This window comes from Haliaeetus albicilla, chromosome 5, assembly GCF_947461875.1.
Source record: "Haliaeetus albicilla chromosome 5, bHalAlb1.1, whole genome shotgun sequence".
Taxonomy (NCBI): Eukaryota; Metazoa; Chordata; class Aves; order Accipitriformes; family Accipitridae; genus Haliaeetus; species Haliaeetus albicilla.
Window position 1 is genome coordinate 49,978,783 of NC_091487.1, and position 20,489 is coordinate 49,999,271.

At 40.1% G+C, this 20,489-nt stretch overlaps 1 protein-coding gene across 4 annotated transcripts in view; it reads left to right on the forward strand.

Moving 5' to 3' along the window:
* The window catches only part of SLC1A2 (solute carrier family 1 member 2), a 102,153-nt gene extending 84,386 nt beyond the window's left edge, over positions 1–17,767 (forward strand). For 3 of the 4 annotated variants that reach the window (XM_069784706.1, XM_069784705.1, XM_069784707.1), the window contains exons 10-11: positions 4,819–5,050; positions 8,571–17,767. In XM_069784706.1, the coding sequence (XP_069640807.1) occupies positions 4,819–5,050; positions 8,571–8,645 (307 nt within the window). In that variant the 3' untranslated portion in view covers positions 8,646–17,767. Of the gene's footprint in view, positions 1–4,818; positions 5,051–7,566; positions 7,638–8,570 lie in introns of all 4 variants that reach the window. The other variant, XM_069784708.1, reaches the window with a different exon arrangement.
* The last annotated feature ends 2,722 nt before the right edge of the window (positions 17,768–20,489 follow it).

Genomic DNA, 20,489 nt, shown 5'->3' on the forward strand with positions numbered 1-20,489 from the left:
CACTAAGAGTTGTGAAGAATAGCACACAGCTCTGATTTCTGCTTCAGGGAAAAATGAAAAAGGAATTTACAGCTTGGGAAGGCAAAGGGAAAAGATGACTTACATATTTTATATATAACTGAATATCATGATATCATGACTCAGAATGGTGAAATAAGGCAGGGTTCAGCAGTCAGAGTACAGCTGGCGTAGGGGAAAATCTGATATTCTGTGGGTTTATTATATTTATGAGGTCATGGTTGAAAACAGGAAAGCAGCATAGGAATCTGCAGCTGGGAGGAGGAGAGCAAAAGGGAGGTGCATACTTATTTTAAATATGTTTTTGCTGGCTCTCAAAGTAAAGCAAATAGGTAGGTTTCTGCAGCTGGTAGGAGGATGTGCAAAAGGAGCCTGTGGTTTGTTTTTTTAGGGAAATGTCATTTAAAAATATTCCTGTGGACTGCGAAGCTCTGCCCACACTAGGAAACCTCAGAGCTGTAAGTTTACCAGCAGTTCTGATCCACTAGTAGGTGTTGCATTTCAGGCTCAGCTTCAGCAGTGTTGTTACCGCTGCCTCATCCAACCCTGCTTGGGAAATAAAAACATCTGTACTGCGGAGCTGTAGCTGTGATGAATGTAAGTATAGGAAGGATAGTACTTCTGAAAGAAATGTTTCAAGGTATCTTTCCAAAATAAATGCCAGGCAAGAGAACATTTCAGCACCGACGGTTGGGTTTGGATCCTTCTGGCCTAACAATCAGCAGCGCAATTGCAGCATGATTCAGAATTGAAAAGTAAGGGGAAAAGAGATGAAAAGTAAAGGGAAAAGAGATAAAAAAGGGGGTGAAAAGTTCTGTGTCATGCCACTAGAGCTGTGAAGTTAAGACAAAGTTCGTTGGTGGAAGGAAGCGTTGTGCTAGTTAAGATATGTTCAACAGCTAATAGCTTTATTTTCGATCTTCCAGTGGCTGTGTTGTGGTAGCCATGGTGATCTAATGAGATATGGAAAATGATGCTGCTGACATTGCTGATGTTAAGAAAAGGCACACAAGCCAACTTTTGAGCAAGCTTTTGGGCACACAAACCAGACCTAAAGAATATCTGAAACTAAAGGTCATAAAAAGATATTTTCTTTACTTACAAACATTGTCTTCTTCCATTTTTTTAGACCATCAAATAATGTTACAGCAGTATTTGTAACAGAATGTAGAAGAGAAAGTTAATAAAATATTTAAGACCCAATTCCAGCCACTTTTCTGGAACCAGTGTGTAAATGCAGCCAGCCATGTGGGAATATTTGGAATAGCTCTTTTATAACATTTCAATTCCAGATAATGAAAGCTTTTAAAAACTGTCCTACTTTATGAGTTTTTCAATATTTCCAATGAAAGAAAATATCAGAACGTCGGTTGATTTTACAATACTACCATCATCTAAAACTGTGGTCTTACCAAAACCAGTTTTGCACAATTTGGTCATGGTGTAACACAAACCTGGCTTCTGATTGTCCTTAAACTTGGCACTCCCTCCTTCAAAGTGGAGCCAAAAGGTTTCTGTATCGATTTCTTCTCAAGCCTCTCCAATATGTAGAGATTAGGTTGCTCAACCTTTCCCTCTCCCACGCGTACATACACAGTGTGAGCTCTTTCACCAGGCAAGTTTCCCAAGATTTCACAACTCTCATAGTTTTTCAGTTTAAAACTAAGCACAACACAGCAGTGACATTTAATAGGACAGTAATTATATGCCAACGGCTGGAATAAAACCAGCTTCTTTTGCTCTAGCCAGAAGCTGGCTACTTTCCAGATGTGAGACTGACAAGCTTAGCAAATATCATAGGACAACCTGAAATACAGTGATATTTGCCTTGAGGAGACAGGAATTAGAGAAAATGGGCTTGAATGGCTGATCTGGTATTTAAACCTTCATTCAGTAACTCAGAAAAAGATTGCTTGAGTTCTGACTCCGTTCCTTGGTTTAGATCTAAATTCAGAATATTCAGACCCAGTTGACATCTGGATGTTATGAACAGGGCCTTATATAAATTGAATCAAACTGTAGAAGACAGGAGCTCTTTCCTATAATGACAAAGAGGTAAGGCAAGTTAAACACGTCACCTGGTCTTTGACTTAGCAGGTGTGCGAGATTTTAATCTCCTTTCTAAAATCTAGTAAGTTTGATAGACCGAGTTTTCAAGCTTTCAGGGAACAGGAGTAACTTTTTTGCATACTATCATGCTATATAGGTACTATGACATTAAAAACAAGGGGGCTTGATTCAGGTTTTCTCATTTCTATTCCTTTCATCTACATTGTTAAGCTTTCTGATTTATGTCAGTTTGAGGAAATTAGGCATTGACCCTTATCAGGATTTAAAGAATTCCTTCCCAATTATTCCAAAGCCCATTCTTACCAGATGATGAGTTGGCTTTTGAGAGAGAACTTTGACTTTCAGTCCCATTATTCCTCTCAGAAGCTGTTACGGACAATGCAGAAGTAGCTGTGTTGGGGCAAGTCCTTTACTAGACTGCAACTTTCCTATATTGATTTTGTTTACATCGTTCCAGCATAGCTGGAATTAATTGGTTGCTTGCTTTAAACAAAAGAGTACGTACAGTCTTCTTTGTTCTTCTTAGGGTGTTCTTTGGCACAAAAGAGGTCAGTGGCACTTTACTGTTGATTCCTGACAGCTGAGACTTTGTCCTTTCTGTTGTAAGGAGCTTACTTGTTTACTTTGGTTCACACAGTATAGCATGTTCTGCAGCCTTGTGCAGTATGTGTCGCTGAACCTCTTGGCTAGCAGTACATGCATATGGGCTGGAGCATCTCCTCAAATGACCCTTTCAGAATTTGAATTGTGCCTCAATTATATTTATGTATTCTCTCCTGCTTGGTTTTTTTGGCATCCTATACTATCCCTCCATCGCCTGGCACCAGTGAACCCTTTCAAAATTTAATACCAATCATATAAAAAAAATTAGGCAGGTGTTCTTTTTGTGGAGCTATATTGCCAGGTTCAGTATATTCGATGGTCTTAATTAAAAATTACATTTGGAAAGTCATGTTTTCCTGTTCTGCCACCCTGACCAGGTTTAAAACGCTCTTCACAGGCATGGGATGAGAACTGTATAAAGCATTTCATTTGTGTGAAGCAAAACTGGAAGGATGTTTTCCTCCTGTGGTTGTTGGTTGGTTTGTTTGCTTTTGAGGGGGATTATTGGAGGGTTTTTTTCTTCCTGGGTATTCTTCTGACGACCAAAACCACCCCCCAAAACAAGTCCTTCAACTAAGATATTACACCACAAACTCCAAATACATACGCATGATAATGTAGAGAGGGAGAGGAGAAATTTGAAATGGAATACAGTTCCACAGCTGGGAAGGGCAGATTTACGGACATTTAGAGCAAAGATGTTAAAAAAGGCTCAAAAGTTTGTATGGCCATGAATAAGCATGTGTAATCAATGTTTATTAGTTTGGGGTTTATACATTTAGATTTTTTTCTCAGTGTTCTACAGGAAGAGGAGCTGTCACACAAATCCAGTACCAGAAATACTAGAAAGGGTGTTTTCAAATTAATCACTGTCATGGGAAATGAGGTCTTACATGCTGGCATTTCTGTCACTTGGCAAATGTCCACACTGTTCAAAATGCCCATTTTGTGTAAATGAGTCTTCGTGGATATACCTCTGAGAAGTAATTAGTGTAATCACTTCTCTGACCTATTTGACAAAGCTATACTCAGTTGCTGCAGTAGCTTTAAATTGCAACTCTTAGTCAGAAGGTTTTTAAGAGTGTTATGTTTAATTAGGATATGAAGAGACAAATTAGATTGTAAATGATTTCAACATGTGTAATACAGCCTACCTGCAGTAGGAAAGACAGCAGGAGCCCATAGTCCTGCAGTGTTCTGTAAGACCATCTCCCATTTTTGCAGAATTTTGGGCAGGTTTGGGACAGAATTCTGAAATCAGGGAAAATCCACAACCATGAGTTCACTGCTGACAGATAGTTCGACACTCTGAAAACGAGTCGGGAGGAAGGTGGTGTGTCTGTCCAACGGCACCCTGTCCAGCAAGTGCCAGCAAACATGTTTCTTTGTAAGAAAGCACATGAGCCTCTGTTGGCATGCTCCTACAACGAGGGGCTCTCGTTAACTGAAATGCGCTCGCAGGCTCATAATTTTGTAGGCCATGACCTATATTTGGTTGGCTCGTATGTTGAGCTCTTGCATACAGTAGTGTGAGTGGGCATGCTGCCATGCAAACAGATGACCGTCTATAGCGATGGTGCCAGGAGAGGAGCTGCAATGGCCTGAGCCTTATGGAGATACTTCAGGCATTTTTTTCCCCATAGTTTGCTTGCTGAGAGTAAAGGGAGAGGCCATTTGTTAATCCATCTGAGAAATGAGAATCCTTCATCAGATCCAAAATCCTTTCCTCAGGCTGCATTAAGTTCAGTGCTCTGATAAATTAAACAAAGGGCAATGATGTGAGCCTGGCACCGTGGCATTGAAACCTCCAGCTCCAGGAGCAGGTGCTGGGGAGATCTCAGTCAAGCACAGCTCTGCAGTTTGGCTGTGTCTCTAGCGCATGTTCTTTGCCAAAATCCATGAGTATGACCAGCTGGAACATGGGAGTTTGCACATCCTCCCTGTCTGAACAAGTCCCCTGGGAAAGCAAGCTTTTTAAATTTCACTTGAAAGCTCACATCTTTCTGTTCTAAAGATGCCTTAAACTTTCTGAAATAAATGCAGTAACTGTAACATTAACAGGGCTGCCATGCCCTACTTTTTCTTCCTCTCATGCCATTCAGCCTCTGCCTTTTGCTTCTTTTGTAGGGACCGGATGAGAACATCAGTCAATGTAGTGGGGGATTCTTTTGGTGCTGGCATTGTCTACCACCTTTCCAAGGCAGAACTTGACACCATTGATTCCCATCATAAAGGGCACGAAGACATTGAAATGACCAAGACTCAGTCAATCTATGACGACATGAAAAATCATAGGGAAAACAACTCAAACCAATGTGTTTTTGCAGCTCACAACTCAGTCATAGTAGATGAGTGCAAGGTACCTTTCACATTTATGGATATTGAGACATGTATATAGCACTGCATGCTTTATTTTATCTTATTTTTTAACCTGCATGTATTTTTCAAATCGTACTGCAAATAACAATGTGACAACAAGGTCCATGAACCCCAGACATTTTGAATGAGTTTGAGCAGTTCAAAAGATGTTTTTTTGCACTCTTCTTAAAAGTTGTCATTTGAGGGGAAAAAACCATGTACACTGTTTACATATCAAAAGGCAAGATGCAGCGTATTATGGAATATGCCAAGACGCAGAGAATATGGCATCACCTTCTATGGACATTTACTTAATTTTCTATGACAACAGAGAACTTAATTGCCAACCCAAATGAAGGATAGCTGCAATTCAGATACAGGTGTTGTAATTTGCTGACTGCCATCCATGATATGCTGTTCAGAGATGGACGTGTTGAATGCACTTTAGCATCAGAATGCTCCTGCACTCATACAGCATGCTTATGCTTTGCTTCCGTCATCATTCCTGAGTCATTAAGGCACAAACATCATATTCTCTCTCTAATCCTTGCTGTAACTAACATGGATTATTAATAGTAATAATAACATCTTGATCAGAGCAAAGTGAGCTTGAGAAACCCCACCAGTTGAATGACAGGACAGTTGGGGAGGTTAGTGGTTAAAAGTTCCCTAAGCACCCACCACAAGGACGGGGCAGTTTAAAATCAAGAGAGAATTTTTGAAAAGGAGGAGAAAGAGAGTGAAACAAGGTGGAACTTTTCACTTCATAGTCTTTTTTTTATTTGTTAATACTCTGATCTGATCCCGTACACTGTCTTTGACACAGTGAATTTGCCAGTGAACCTACCTTAGCCATTTATCCAAACAGATTCTCTTGCATCTTCCAGTTGCCACAACTGAGCCAGTATCTAACTGTGAATGCCTACACTAAGTCCATTAGCAGATCACCATATATATTGGAAATATAAGTCCTATTCTATCACTTTCACCTGTCTCCAGCCTGGCTGGAAAAGTTCTTTAGAATATATTTTTTTCTAATGCCTGCTGAATTTCCAGGGGAAAAAGTAATACTGAATTCAGGAAAGAAAGAACTTTCATCTTATCCTCAATTTTCCCCCACATCTTCCAATTTTTTAATACAGTGATTTTTTTAAAATGAAAACAAACATTTTGTTCTGATATGGCTCTCCCCTTCCTCTTCTGACCCACTCTTTTTCCATGAGAAAAACTAAAGAAAAAAAAAATCTTGAAATGGAAAGAGAATACATGCTTACACAACATTAAAAATTGTCATTAATTTGTATTTCTCAAAAAAGGAAGGGACACAGAAGAGGTAAAAATATGAAGGAAAAAAGAAACTCCCTGAAAAGAAAGACCTCATTTGATAACAGATTTTTTTCATTAAAAATAAGCACACATGCACACACACACACACTTTTTGGTTAACTTCTTTTGGAAAACTGTTTTTCAGTGAAATAGACTATGCTAATTTCATTGGGTTTAAGACAAATTCAGCTACTATTTATCAGTCCGAATCCAGTTCATGGAACTGAATACTGATAATTTTATCTCCTTCTAGTCTCTCAGATTTGCACAGACATCCAAGTCAAGCTAAGAAGGTAGTAGCCCATTGATGCAGTGTTTGCTGCACTTCCTTTCTTCCTTCAGTTTCTTCTATAATTTCCCTCAGTTGAGGCATTAGCTTACCACAAAAACGTGGACTAATGGTGTGGTACATCATCCTAAACACACCCTTTAATTAAAATTTGGGACCAGTGGTTTATGAGCTAGGGGTGTTTGTCCTTTTTCATTGTTTTAGGTTTGCTCTGCTTCCGATCTCATTTTGCACTTTTGAACTCATGAAAAGAGCCAGGGTTTACTGGATTGAGCACAAGACTGACTTTGAGCAGGTCACTTGTCTTGTCCATGTCTCTGTCTGCAAGCTGCCAAAAGGATGTGATGTTATGATCTACTTTATAAACTATGAATATATACTGACATTTGCAAAGCATTTGGATCATGTTGAAGTGGTCCACAGCTCCCAAGTGCTGAGTGGCAAAAGCAACAGAGTGTAGGATTTGGGGCTTCAAAACAGCCAGTTGTTAAGTGAAGAGACATCTCTTCGTCCTGTCAAATGCACTGGTGGGTTGAAAAGCTCACTGCAACTCTGGTCAGAATTTGGAAAAGCTAATCTACTAGCATGTCCTCTCTGTTCACTTTCTGTAATATCATTCCATGTATGACGCTGGTAGTTTGTAATTTTGCATGATCAATGGATATTTTTAATACGTAGTTTACCTTTATCTGGGGGTAGAGTGGTTGTTATTGCATGATATTTTTGTATTTTTTTATTATCTTATTTCACATGACTCTATGTGATTTTCATTTCTGAGTAAGCTGTTCATTCCTGTTTGCATGTTTCCCCCTTTCAATTATCTAAGAAAAAGCTTGACTTTTTGTTTCAAAAATCAGTGCATTTTGTCATGTTTCCATGTCCCAATGCTTCCATGCATCCAGTTTATCCAGCATGGGGAATTTCAGCTCTGTCTTTAAGTTTTCATTTGAAGCTGAGGATGTTAACTTACAAGGTAAGTTAGGAAAGAGTGAGCCACCCATTTAGAGTTAAATGAAAGGTCCTCTCACAGTTACAAAGATCTAGATCACTTTTGTAAAGTTAAATTGACATTTTACCTTTTTTTAAATTTTTTACGTCATTTGGCTGGAGCTGTCTTTCTTGAAGCATGTGTTTATTTATAGTGACTTCTGGGATGCAACGTACTGGCCAGTGTTTACTGTGACTTGGTAGATCACTATAGCTCTTTGTCCTGGTTTTGGCTGGGATAGACAGTCTTCTACCATACTTTAAAACTAAAAATTTTAGCACATATCTTTACAGGCAAGAGTGGTGTTTTGCTGTACTTTGTGAGGCAAATGTAGCATTACTATGAATTTTTGGTCTGACGATAGTCAAAATCTTTCACTACATTGTTAGAAATAGTGGTATGATGAACAATACTTTGACAACCTATCTTTTCTTCCATTTCTTTAAAGGTGGTGTAATTGTAGGTGAGTTTGTATAGATACACACCTATGATTATTCTGCCCTTGCATATTTTTCATGTCCTTGCATCAGCTATCCTGCCTTGCTAAGGAATGCCACTGAAAAAATATGACTTTCTACATTAAAAAAAAGTAATCTGTTTTTTAAATAATCCAGAGAAATCTATAGGAAATAGAAAAGAGTAGAATCTGAAATATTCATTTTAAAAAAACTACAGCAAAGGCTAAGAAAATACGGAACTTTTTTTCTACTGCTAATGTTTTCTAGGCAGTATAATAAATGAACAGGAGTCTCACTATTTGGGAGTGTTGTGAATTCTGAATAAATACGTTTTACATCTATAATAAGGCATGGTGTATGTAATTCCTGTAAATATCATGATATTCCATATAAAAGTCATGACTTTTCTTGTCAAAGTGCCTTGGCCTTTAAGTCGGTTGTTGATGATAATTACTTGCAGGTAACACTGGCAACCAATGGCAAATCTGCAGACTTCGGTGTTGTTGAAGAAGAGCCTTGGAAACGTGAAAACTAAGGGAAGAGATTCCTAGCTCCATCTTTAATAAGCCTTGAAGCTATCTTCTGGCAAAAGATACCACAGTTAAAGAAGATTTCTGTTTTTTCTATTTAACATCTACAGTTTCTGCTTACTTAATTTCTTAACTGAAACTTAGCAAAGATCTCATCAAGTCATTGTAGTGTCTTTGCCAAGCAATGATCCATAACCATCTGTCTCCCTTGTGTTACTGTTTGGATGATGCAGCTGGAGAACGCTCCATGCAGTGCAATGTGCTTTCACCCACCTCCCCTTTCATTCAAGACACAGAGAATGTAAAAGCTGCAAAATGGGAAGATCAAAGTGCCAGTACGGTTCACTACAGGGACTCAGGGTCACAAATACAAGAGAAACATAACACCACGTAAACCTTCAAGTGTTTTGGTGACTCTTGTGGCATACCTGATCTATTTAGCACTGTATGGCTAAAATATCTTTTGAAAATGTCCATAAAGGTTTCTATTTGTTTTAATAATAACAAGCACTGTATTTTTGTGCCTAGTTGTACTTTAAACTGAACTTAGATCCAGGGGCAAGATTAATGTATAGAAGTCAAGAAATTATCCCAGACATTTTGTTAGATCAGTACAACTAATACTTAGCATCAAGACAAGTCTTTAGATTGGTATGTGCATATGATGTGCTTTTATCAGCTGTCCCAGGGGAGGTGCAGCCTTTGTTTTATGATGGGGCTGTGCTGGTTTGTGACCACAATGCACCATATAATACAAGGCAGTGTTATTGCAGGGGTGGTAGTTCCTTCACTAAGTCTATGCCTGATACACAAAATACAAAATACCATGGGCTCAGTTATGCCATTTTTAATCAAAGTAGGTGGCACCTTACTATTAACCCTGCTCCGCTGATGTCAGAGGTATTCCTCATGTGGACGGGAGTATTCAAGTAAGGTACTACTGAGACTGATCACAGATGTCATGATTGGGTATTTGATAATGAGCAATAAACAAATTCTGAATCCATTACTCTAAGAAATTGAGAGGTTTTGAGTGTGATCAGCAGTAGCATTTGGTATGAAGTGAAAGCCATCTTTCAAGTATATGTCATATTTCAGAGAATGGCTAAATCCTGAATTCATTGCTAAGCCAAATTCCATATAAGGTTAATAGAATTTGGCCAGGGTTAGGATTGAATGAAGAATAAACCACAATTCAGGATTTAGACCAGTACATTGAATATACATCTCTCCCTCTCTCTCTCTTTTGCAGAGTAGCAATTCATAGAACTCTCTAATGTCAGAGAAATGTTTCTTAGAGCACATGGCATCTGAATTAATGAGATGGTGTTTTGCCAACATAGTATAGGTGACTCATCCTGTCAGAAGAAATTAGTCACGATAATCACCCTGTGAAGTGTTTCTAAAGGTGCTTGTTAATACTCAGCAATTTTAAGACACTGGTGAATGCCATTATACTATTAGCAATGTTCTATAGCAAAGCTGAGCCACGTGGCCTTGGGAGGCTCTACCCACAGAAAAAGCTTTGTGCAATTTTGGGGGGAGCTCTCAGAGGTTCGCAGAATGAATCGGAATATGAGCATATGGTGAACTTAAAAATGGCAGAAAACAGAGTTGAAACATTTACAGAAATAGGCCATTCAGTGTCTGTGCTCAGACCTGTCATGGGCTTAAACAGGAATAACATGTTTAACTGTAGAGTGGTATTTGGCTCTGTAGAAGATATTAAAATATAAATATAATCTGCTTTTGCTCATTTGCAGTCATACAAATATGTCTGAAAATGCACACGGACCTGAGCCAGCCAAGGCTACTTGGATGATTAATGATGTGCAAGATCAAGTCCATTGTCAGAGTATCCCTCATTTAAAAGCATTTGTTGTCATGGAATATTTTTCTTGTATTTTTGTCCTCACTTGCATGCCATGGCTACAATCCTAAGCAAAATGGCCTATATAATTTAACAAATATTGAACCACTGTGAATTCTGTAGGCCTCTAACGTATATGAGAGGTAGAGAGGCCTTTTCCAGAAGCCTCCTGAAGCAACTTAAGGATTGTTTTTTTGTGAGGGATGGCATCATAGGATATTCAGAGAAGCAGTAAGCAGGTTGTCTTTTCTTTGGTCATTGGTATTAGCATATCCACAGTGAACCTATAGCTAGCTGCTGGTTTTCTCAATTTGCATTTGAAGACATTTTTCCCACTGGGTTATGTGCCAGCAGTGTGCCTGGGACAGTGTGTAGGTACTCTAAAATGTTCCCTACTTTGAGGGTGCTGGCTCACATCAAGTGAAATTTGCCGTGACTTGGGTGGTAGTTATATCCAAGAATAACAGGCAGTGTTTACCCTGGTTTATATCCAGCATTCTCGAGCTGTTTCATGGCACAGCTCGCCCATTAATAGATGACTTTCCATCCTCTTCACTGTAGCAGTTTCTTAGGAGCAGCCACACCGATTGCTTGCCGTGAAAGTAGCTTTAGAAAACTGGTCCATACGCTTTCAGCTGTCATTTGAAACTGTTTAGCAGTCAGAAACAAATAGGAATGCCAGCAACATGTGACTAGGCAGCTCCACAAAATTACATCTTGAGAAACACTTAAAATATGCTTACACTTATCCACTTGGGATGTATTGTCCTTTGAAGAGTGCTTCTTTGGATGGAGACCAGGGGAGGAAGGAATGAGATGCTAGAGAAACTCCACCCACATAAGGGAGAACAAATTTGGGTCTTTTGATAGGACTAGAATAGCAGACTGTGATTTTAAAATAGTAATTCTGTAGATAGAGTAACTCAGGGATGTTTCAAAGGATAATTGTGATGGTATTTCTCTATTTAAATGTAGATGTGGGAGAAGGAGAAATGTTGGGTTTGGTATACTCCTCTGCTTTTAGCCTGACTGAATATTTAATATAGTGTTACTCCAGCGCAGCACTGTATTTAACCATCAAAAAGCTTTCCATTTCTCTGGGAAAATGTAACTCACTCTTGGCTTGTGTTTCTTGATTTGCTCATTCCACATGAGGCTGGGTTGCTACTTAACTAAATAAACAGAAAATAATCCAGGGACCAGCCACTACAGCTAATACAAGGTTCACGTTTCAGCAGGCAGTGCTGGTTACTGGCCAGTCTCTTTTTAGTTTCACTAGGAGTGTTGATGCATTAATTTGCATCTGGCAAATCTTTTGTATTTGTTCGCAGTGCTGGGGTGGCAAAGTTAAAGGAAAAGCGCGTGGAAACAGAATCGTTTTCTGTGTAGTTCTTAAACAAATTAACATTTCTTTCTATATTCATGTGGTTTGCTGCTCTGTCAGTTCCCCCCACCCTTGTCTGTGCAACTGTGATTGATACCCTTTGCCCTTTGGATTGCTGACAGCACACTGGCACATGGAAAAGTCTAGACCAGGCAAAGACTCAGTTAATTGCATGCTTAATTAAGTACATGCTTATGCATTTGCTTTATGCATTTAGTGCTGAAGCTAGGTCAGCATTCTCTTAATATCTCTTCACTGAAACTAAAGCACACTATACATTAAAACTACAGAAGAGGCGGAGCACTTTGCTACTGAATTTGTTTCCTCATTGCTTCCCTTAGAAGACAAAGGCTGCACCAGCATTGTAAGAAATAAGCGTGGGTCTTATACATGAAGGTGCTTCAAATAGGTAGGGGATAAGCCATTTGAACCATATTATGGGATGTGCTCCTTCCATTTGAATTAGTAAAAAATTCAGTATGTCTTTGAAAACTGTATTTGCTGTAGTAAAACCTGTGCCTGCAGTGCTCTGACTACATGAAAGCCCCACTGAAATCTGTGGGAGTCACAGGCTTCCAGGAAAGGTCAGGTCCCTTCCTGTCTTCTTTATGCTACAAGACATTTCACAACCCCGTCCTAGGGAGTAGTCTTTGTCTGCTCTTTATAATGACATTGATTCGCATATCCAAAAGATTTCTGCCAAGATGCTTCTTTTTTGCCTAATTGTTTCTATGCTAGATGTCCAGCAGTGAGTTTAAAACTCGGCACAAAAATAAGGGTCACTATCATTACATTTTTTTCCATTTCTTCCCTGAGATACAGCAGATCTGCATTTCTTTCTCAAAGCCTGTGGAATTCCTAACTTCGTGCCACTTTAAAATGTATGAGTAATATAGATTTCTGATTTGTTTTCCATCACTCCCAGAGTCATTAGTTTTCCAGCAGTAGATACTCAGAAGAGCAGACTGTTCATCTGAGAAGCTGCAGCAACAGTGTTTGAACAAATTTATTCTGGCAGCTGCCTGGATATCCTTTGCTTCCTTGCCTTCACTTGTGTTGTTGCAGCCTTGTTGTAGCAACACAGCAGCAATTGCACAAATCCCCAAAACTGTAGGCAGTATTAAACCTCACCGCTGACATTCACTTCTGTAAAAAGGCTCTGAGCTTTAGTACTGGGCTCAGAAGAATCCTTTTCTGGAGATGTAAAGGTGTAACTGTTTCTCATTTCCTTAAGTTCCATTTATCTATTTTTATTGCTGCATTTGAATTAATTTACAGAAGGATAAATAAGAGCACTTTATAAACATGTACTGTAACATTATTCTATTATGAGCCAGAAGACTATCCTTGATTTTATTACTGTTACTTCTAAGGCCACGATTAAGATATTTTTCACATTAGTTATTATGATAGGTGTATAGTCCATTAGGACAATTCACCTCGGCTATAATTCATCATGTAAGACTATATAGAAGCTCCTGTTCCCAGCAGAAAGCACTCTCAGGAAGATGAGTTATTTTCTTCTCTCCAATCATATTGATGACTTTGAAGGAAAAGTATTTACCCAGTTTCCTTTGTCTGAATAATGACGTATAGAGTGTAGCTTCAAGTACTGGAAAAAAAAAAAAAAAGGAATTGCAATACTGAAGTGTCAAAGGTGGCAGTCTAGCTGTAAACAAATTGTTCAGCTTCGCCATGTTATTTCTGAAAGTGTTATGTTCTTGCTCACAATTTACCTGAAACACCGTATTTAGTGCATATTCCTTCCAAAGTCATCGATCTTTCTTCCCACGTAGACACCAAGGCTGTGTCTCTCCATGGCCCTCAGACAAAGCACAGACTCTGCAGTTCTGCACCCCTAAGGCAGGACTCCTAGAAAAGCCCCCAGCAACAGTGCCTGGGTACAGACTGGACGAGGGGTACCTCCCTCAATTTTTCCTCCTGGTCGTGTTTGATGTTAAATTGAAATCTGCTGCTATGAATGAGTCAAACTGCTGCTGATGCCCAGGTGCTGGTAATTCTTTTACTTCTTGTATGAGTGGGGTCCCTGGCACAAGGCTCTGAGAAACCATCCCTCACCTGTGCCCACCATCCCAGAGACATCTTCCCCTGCTTGGGGTTGATACAAGTCCTAACGCATAAGGTGGTCGTGCAGTTGCAACTATGAGTCTTGTGGAAAACCCAGACTCCAAACATTGAAAAAAACTTAGAGCCTATGACTGAGCCACTGAGTAGGTCTCTACTAGTCCAGGATGGAAATAACCAACAGGCTAATGCAGGATTTGGGGAGGCAAGAAGACCTAGGAGATTTCTCACTTCACCCAACCTTTGATCCCCTTTCACTTCTAACTACATTCTGCTGCAGAGCCAATGCTGATTGACGCCAGAGTGTCCAATCCTTCTAGTCTGATTTTTCAAAATTCAGGAGTCCTCCAACTGTTTTTAATGCTGCTCTGTGGCGCACACCGTTACATGAAGGGAAACTCATAGGCAGCATCACACAACCTGGATTGTCTGGTACCTGTATATTGCTTTGTACATAAGTAGTATAGTTTGCAGGGATTTTTGTGTCATTCTTTTCTATTTTTTTTCTACAGTTTTTCAAAGACTGTATGCAAACTGTGTTTACAAATTGATTTTGCAGTCAGTATTGTAGATCATGGCATTTCCATTTTGGTGTTTTGTATGGGCTTGTGAGTTCTTGTGTACTACAGTTTGTCCTTCCTTCTTAAAGACGATTGCATACACTTCCATCCAACATATCCTGCTCCTTTCTTAAATATATCCCATTTCCTATGATGTGGTGTGAACTCTAGCTTGTAGAATGCATGAGAAAAAGCTGCATATGTATTTATATTGTTAAATATTAATAAATATATGCTCAGTACTGATTTAGTTATTAATACAGGTTTTAGGGATTTGTACTTGTTCTCTGGAAACTACAGTGTAGACTGAACTAAATTACTTAGTATCTGTAATTTACAGACACACTAATATTTTCTTATAATGTTTTCTATATGACCGTATAAGGTAGGGGGATAATCCTTTAAAGGTGATCTGTACCTTAGAACAAAAACAGTTTTCTTACAACATTTAGGATCGATGAAGTATTTTTGTGTTATGTTTAGTGACAAATTATAAACAAAGCACAAAATGCAAGAATCAAATACGAATTTCAAGATGTCCTTAAATGCTGCAGTTCATTATGGAACAATGTTATAATAATCTGAGCAATCTTCTAGATTGACTGTCTTGGGCAATCGTCCCTCATTTTTGTCATTTTTCCTGGTGTTACCTTTGCCAAATCCTGCGGTTCTTTCTTAGGATCTGATCATGTATAACTGACTGAATCAGAATACAGTTTATACAAAACTGGAGATCTGGGTAGGCAAAAAATATGTTATCAGGTACGCAGCCCATCTTGCTACAATACAGTGTATATGAGTTCAGCCTGTGGAAAGAGTTCATGATTTGGCCTCCTACCTTTGCCGTCTGGAAAAGGGACCAACAGAACCACCATGGGACCAATGTAATTGGGTAGCATCTGTACAAATACCTCCTGCTTTCTTATGTATTTTAAAGAGAACAACCGCTATATTTTTTGATCAGGACAAGTGAGAGTTGCTTCTCTGTTATGGTCATCTGTTCCCATCAGGCAAATACCTGTTGGCCTCAAGGCCGTGGCTATAATAATTTCTATTTCATTAACAAGGAACTGTTTTTAGAGGAATAAAAATAAATTCATATAAATATTTGTAACAATTATATCATAAAAAATCTTTTACGGCCTAATAGCTCTTTGACTGTGATTCAAAGCAAAACATTGAATAGCAAGTACTGCTGTCCCAGTGTGACTGATACTGGGTATCTCTTCAACTGTTCAGAAATCTATGGGGCCATGTTATTCTGCTGAGGTTTTGGAGACTAAATTTCTAGTAGATATACATGTAGGAAGTGTGTTGATATATCCTTGTATTTTAATCTCTTGTATTTTAAATCAGATGTACCAGGTATTATCTGAATAGGAACTGCAGGTAGAATAGTGCTGAATTACTAATTGATACCAGTTTTCAGATTTTGCTAAAGCATGATATCCAGTGCCTCTCTGCACTTAGTGTAGATAATGTAGATATCAACATGTAATTTCAGTGAAATGGTGTATACAGTATGTGTAGCAGTGCTTTAATTTAATTTAGTTGGTTTCTGTGTATTGAGCCATAGCAGAAAATTAGGCTGTCTTTTAAAATTTTTTTCTACTTTCTGTTTTTCATCTGTATCTGAGTTTGTTCTCTTTTGACCATTCAACTGATGAGGTTCCACAGCTTAGTAACTGCTCTATCTGTCTATTATGGAGTATCCTGTTCTGATAACATTCAGAATCACGTATACAGCCAACTTATTGTAAATATGTTATTTTTAGTTTTCAGCTCTCTATCCAGTGTGGTTTGTGTTAGTACTTGCATGTGTGTAGCTCCCTGGCAGTGAGTGAAAGGGATCCCAGCATAGATTTGCTGCCTCGTGAATGCGGTTGTTACGACGTTAAGAATTAACGTTCACCTGGAATGATTACTTTCTGTTATGTTTTCTTCTTGTTTGCTTGAAATGTTGGGACTGGTTATCACCAGAAGTTCAGTAAGTCACTGTTTAAATTGGCACAACGACTGAGGGGAAATCCATCTAGCTGCATTCCCGTTGGATGCCCTGGCTGCTTTCGACTCTTTGTGCACTGTGCATGGTTCAGCCCTGAGTCACGGCACGGCATTGCGGGATCCCTCCGAGTCACTTCCAGTTCCTCCTTGACCACAGACGCCAGCAAAGCAAGTGCAGTCCCGTGGCTGGGGCTGGGCAAGGCTGCAGCTGGCAGTGGGCTGCCCCTTCTCTCCCGAGTGCCGAGAAGTCCAAGTAGGAACCTCTGCTTCATCCGCTTGGCAGGAACAGTCTCTGAGAAAGATGAATACGCTCATGGGCAAAGGTGCACTGTTTCCTTCATTATTAAAAAAAAGGATATTAATAGTTGTTGAAATTAAATGCAAAGCTAAAGGCTTCTCAAGCTACTGTGGTCTGTTATTTACAGAAAGTATGTCTGATGATAAAACAGACGTATGAACTAGATTGCCAGTGGCAAAAGTCTTCCGAAATCGGGGCTACAGTTCAGATCTCTGAGAAGATAAGACCTTTCTGGGGCAAAAATCTGAAGGTGGTTGGGAAAGAGCTTAGGACAGCAAGAAGCAGCTGGTTTGTTCCTAGATACCCTGGTCCTGGATCTCATAAATCTAATCATCCCCTGTGAGCAGAAAGAGGTCAAAATCAGGCCCCAAAGCACGGGAAGTGTCCTGCTTGGTGAGTCCCATTACGATGCTTCAGTGTGAATTGCACACTCCAGTGCTGTGTGCTGACTGTTCATCATCCCTCGGCCCCTCTTAAAAGTGACCAGGCACAAGGTGGAATGTTTTGAGATGTTTCCTGTAAAGGATAAAAGGGAAAAGGGATAACATTGGTCTTCTCCTTACACTCAAAAAAGTTCCCCAGATTTTGAAATGACATACTGTACAGTATCTATAGCACAGTTTGTTTAAAAACTAATGAATGCAGATGATAAAGTTTCTCCCAGCTCTGGGCTCTGTTCCTGTATATTGTAGTTGGAATGCCTGGTAGACTGAGTCTATTTTTGTAGTTCAGATCCTTTCCTCCTTACGATTGGTAGTCATTTGCTTTTAATGCTTTCTTACGGTGTGAACTGATTTCTGTAACTTTCATGTATAAAACAAACTAGACAGTCTTTCTATACTGGAAATAGTCGTGACTATAATATTTCACTAAGTGTCGTATCTCTTATGTACATATCATCAATAAATGTTGATTCCTAATTTTCATGGCTTATATCTGTGAGTTTTAATCTGTGAGCTTTAATCTGTGAGCCTGGGCTCAATATGGGAAGATGAACCTGACTTTGCCGAAGTGTTAGAAATCTCACCCCGCACTGTATCCTCCAAATATTCCAGGGTGCCGGCTGCAGCTGAGCTCGTTTGCCACAAGGGCCAGGATGCACTAACTACAGTTCTTGGCAGTGAAGTCTACAGAAGTGGGAAGAGATGTTAGAAGAGTAGGAGAATACAATGCAGTGCTTGCAGTTGCTTTAGAAACCTACTTCCCTCCCCCGGCTGCTAAAAAATAAAGCTCTTCCTCATAGCCTGTCTAAAAAAATAATAAATAAAGCTCTTAGCTGAACCCCTGGAGCACTTTGTAAAGAAATCAACTCTATTTAATACATGAATTAAGAGGTGATCATGGAGTGAACCATGGCCCAGAGGACTGGCAGTTGCTAAGTATGGCGAGAAAGCGCCGACATTTATGCTCAGAGTAGCACACATTACGGAAATAGCTTAACTACCGTTGTGTGCTCAAGACACATAACCAAAACCCAGGTGAGGTTATGTGCGGTTTAACAGTCTGCACAACCCCGGGCTTGCTTCTTACTAATCTGACTGAGGCCAGCATCCACTTGAGAAGTTTCCAAAGAAAATCCAGGCACGGCGGGAAGTGGCTTTGGCAGCGCTTCAGCTGGCGAGCTGCCCTCTGAGTCAGTAACGAACTAAGTCCTAATGCGGCACGAGGAAGATCTTTGGGCAAAAGATAAATCTGAGGCACGGGCTATCTGCTGCCATTTCTGTACCACGTTGCCACTTTCTGCCAGAGGCAGAAATGTCCTGATCTGGCTTCATCAACAGGCATCGTTAATAAATGCATGCTGCTGATGTAAAATTCCCTGCTGAAGTTTGTTGCGCTCAGGATTCCCCATCACTCATGTATTTTATGTACACTGCGTATGTTCAGATTCCCTCCGTAAAACGTGGTTATTCTTTTGTTACATGTTATGCCAAAAAGTTGGAAATGAAAGCCTCGACACTATGACCTATGTTTGTTGCTTTTTTCAAAACAATGTTTCTGCAAGAACAACCTAAAAAAACCCAAGCCATGCAGGAGCCAATTCTGCAATTATATGAAGTTGTTCCTTTTGAAAATACATACCCCAAAGGCTGATTCTCTCAAGCCTTACAAGCCCCTTGTGTGGCCCTCTTTCTCCATGTCCTCAGCCTTAGAGAAAAAGATTATTTCAGGAGTGTCTTTGATCTGGAATGTGTCCCTCTCTACAGGAAAGCATCTGCTACAAGATGCTATAAAGGACAGTGAGTCATGAATAATTGACCCATATTAAGAGAGATTTCTATAGCTGCTCTCAGGCATGAAAGAAAAACCAAGAGAACACTTCAGGGCTGCTAAACCTTAAACAGTCTTCTCCTTTGTATTAGACAGTCCATGTAAACAGGACAAGGCTATGAAAGAAACAGGGGGCTCCAACTTGCAGTGCTTTAGGAGGAAAACAACATTAAAAATGACACTCGGCTGGGCTAGCAAGAGTTAGTTGCAGCAAGCCCTTACTCTGCAAGAACGTGCAAATACCCCAGCAGGGTTTAGTGCCGCCGCGCTGCCGACGTTCCCCCAAGCTGTGCAGAGCCCCGTGCAGGAGCGCAAAGCTGGGGCAGCTCCGCAGCCTCGGCAGGCAGCCGTCTGCCGGCGCGCGTGGACGGCGCGCGACGGAGCGGCGGGGGCAGGAAGGAAACGAGATTGCATGCACGATCGGTCCTGTGGTCACGGCGGCGTCAGCGAGGCAGGCAGGTTCTGCGGCAATAAGCAAAATGTGTCTGCGTAGACAGATAAATGACCAAGGCAGATAAATGACTGCCGCCCACCGACACTCGCGGGGATGGGATCCAGAGGAACGAGGCCTCACGCTGTTGATGGCGCTTCTGTAGTACAAGGACGAGTATTTAGGAAAGCAGCCTAGGGTCTGCCTTTCACAGCGTTGTGCTAGTCATTCTCGCTGATGACTGAACTAAAAATACATTTGCCTTTCCTGTAGTAGTTTGTAAGACTGCTCTACCTCCATTTGGCCAATGCCTTATCGCATCTTCCTCTGTCCTGGGTTGCTCTGGGAGTTCAGGACTAACTCAGCAGACCTGGAACCTGTTTGACGTACAGAGCCTCCACTGCCTAAAGCCGTATGTGGATTTCCCACTGCCCGCCTACACGCACCTAACTTCAGCTGTGCATTTGGCATCACTTACAAGGCAGCCTCTTGCCTCGGCTTCAGCACCAGAAGAAAGCTGCTGTCGAGATAAAGTCTGAGTTAGGTGGGTGTTTCAGAGTGAGACTTTGCCCCAATATTCTAAAAAACGCTTGAGAGTTTTCTGATAGGTGCACTTAAATTTCTGACATCCTATTTGACTTGACAAATCCTATTTTACTGTAAATTTACACAGGCATTTTTTCCAATGGGAAATAAATTACTTTTAAGAATTTAATTTTAGTACAAAGGGAAAGCTATGTTATGTATTAGGCATGGTGAGTCTTTCCCCCCCCCCAAAAAAAGTAATTTTGCACAGGTAGATCTATTAAAACTAGCTAAAACTATGTATATTTCTGCAAACAAAAACCAGTCATCTTCTCATTTGACAGTCTTTGTGGCCTTGTTTTGATCCAAAACTCCATAATTTTAATTTTTTTCTTTTTTTCAGAAAGAAAACACACAACTAA